The sequence below is a fragment of the Crocuta crocuta genome, unplaced genomic scaffold (genome assembly GCF_008692635.1).
Source record: "Crocuta crocuta isolate KB4526 unplaced genomic scaffold, BGI_CrCroc_1.0 scaffold334, whole genome shotgun sequence".
Classification (NCBI taxonomy): domain Eukaryota; kingdom Metazoa; phylum Chordata; class Mammalia; order Carnivora; family Hyaenidae; genus Crocuta; species Crocuta crocuta.
The window spans coordinates 3,788,369-3,790,340 of NW_027533260.1; the positions used below are offsets into that span (position 1 = coordinate 3,788,369).

Below are 1,972 nucleotides of genomic sequence, written 5' to 3' on the forward strand. Positions count from 1 at the left end.
GGGGGGGGGGCAGCTCGGCACAAACGAAGCCCCCACGCCTGGCCCAGCAGCCCCGCCCCACCCAAGGGCACCCGCTTACCATAGCGGTGGGACGGTTCGAGGGCAGCGGCAGGGCCGTCCTTGAACCTGGGGAAAAGAGAGAAGGGGGTGAACAGGGAGCTGGGGGAACAGTGGGAGCAGGGGGGGCGGGGAGAGAGAGAGTTGGGGACCAGGGTCAGAAATCAAGATCCCAGGAGAGACATTCAATCAGAGGGGGTCACTGAGGAGGAGACAGGATCAGGTGACGGACNTGAACAGGGAGCTGGGGGAACAGTGGGAGCAGGGGGAACGGGGAGAGAGAGAGTTGGGGACCAGGGTCAGAAATCAAGATCCCAGGAGAGACATTCAATCAGAGGGGGTCACTGAGGAGGAGACAGGATCAGGTGACGGACAAGAGGCCAACTTGACACGACAGTGACAAACGCAGAAGGAACTCCGCGCCTGACCTCTAAACCAGAAGTTCCGAAAGCACGTGATCCCCAGCCTCCCGCCAGGCCTCACTCGCTAGCTCTCCCGCCGCAGGGCCTCTGCACCGGCTGCCCCCGGGGACGCTTCCCCGGCCTTTCGGCGGCCTGCACCCTCACTGCCTCCAGACTTCCGCCAGACCCTCCTAAATCCTGGTCTGAAACAATCACGTATTATTACACGCACGTCACCTAAGCCTAAGACCAGAGTTTCCGTCCCTTTCCACACCCTTCTTTCTCATTCCTCGTGACCTGCCGTCGGATCTATTCGAGCGTCCACCTTTGCTGAAGGGCAGGGGCATTTTGGTTCCCTGCCGTAGCCCCGTCACCCCGACTCCCCGTCACCTTGCACGACACAGAGGAGGGACTCAGTAAGCGTTTGCTGCCAAAATCGACACACCCTCGCACTGCGGCTTGCCGCACGCTGCTTTGGGGGCTCCAGGAAAAACAGTCACGCTCTCACTCCTAACCCTGAGCCCATCCGGCAGAAAGCCCAGCCGCCTACACCTTACAAAGATCCGCCAGTGTCGGTGCAGAGTACGTCTCACGCTTGCACAAGCTGGGCTCACAATCCACAAATAAAGGCTCAGACCACCAGGCACGCAGCCAACACCCTCTCTCTGTAGCCGCTGCCAGCGATAACCAGGACAGGCGTGAAAACCCGCAAAGCGCCAAAGGGCGTGGGATGGCATGAACACTGCAGCTGCGGGGGCGCCTGGGGGGGCTCAGTCGGGTAAGCGTCCGACTTGAGTTCAGATCATGACCTTGCGGTTCATGGGTTCGAGCCCCGCTCTGGGCTCTGTGCCCACAGCTCCGAGCCTGGAGCCTGCTTTGGATTGTGTCTCTGTCTCAGTCAGTTGAGCATCTGACTTTGGCTCATGTCGTGAATTTGCGGTTCATGAGTTCAATTCCTGCATCAGGCTCTGTGCCGACAGCTCGGAGCCTGGAACCGGCTTCGGACTCTGTCTCCCTCTCTGTGCTCCTCCCTCGCTCAAACTCTCTCTCAAAAATAAAGATTAACAGGTAATAAGAAATAACATTAACAACGTGAGCAGCCCTAAGAGCGCCGTGGGCCAGCGGCCTAGTGCAGAAGCTCGTCTCCCGTCCGTGACACAAGGGTACAGCTTCGCTTTAACTTGGACTAACTGGATGTTCCCTGGGACCTGAAAAGGGACGGAGACGGATAAGGACAAGTGCCACCGGACACGGGGCTTGGGTTGGTGGGGGACAGGATGGTGAGGGAGGGGGGTGCAAATCTCTAATCACTGTTAGCAATTCCTCTCGCCCTCCCGGCGTCGAAGTCCCGGCCGGCCCTGCAGCACCATCTACAGGCAGCTTCGTCTCTGGCCCCAGCGGCACCGGGCCTGCTGCTGCCGGAGCCAAGTGTAAATGCCGGGACCCGCCCTTCTCGGGAGAGCTGCTCCCCTGCGCCTGACCCCACACCGACCCCCACGGCGCAGAAGCGAGCT

At 60.2% G+C, this 1,972-nt stretch overlaps 1 protein-coding gene across 1 annotated transcript in view; it reads right to left on the minus strand.

Moving 5' to 3' along the window:
- Positions 1-1,972, minus strand: part of CCDC9 (coiled-coil domain containing 9) — a 9,835-nt gene that overhangs the window by 1,889 nt on the left and 5,974 nt on the right. Inside the window, exon 8 of the mRNA XM_077747185.1 lies at positions 80-126. Coding sequence (XP_077603311.1) covers positions 80-126 — 47 coding nt within the window. The remainder of the gene's footprint in view (positions 1-79; positions 127-1,972) is intronic.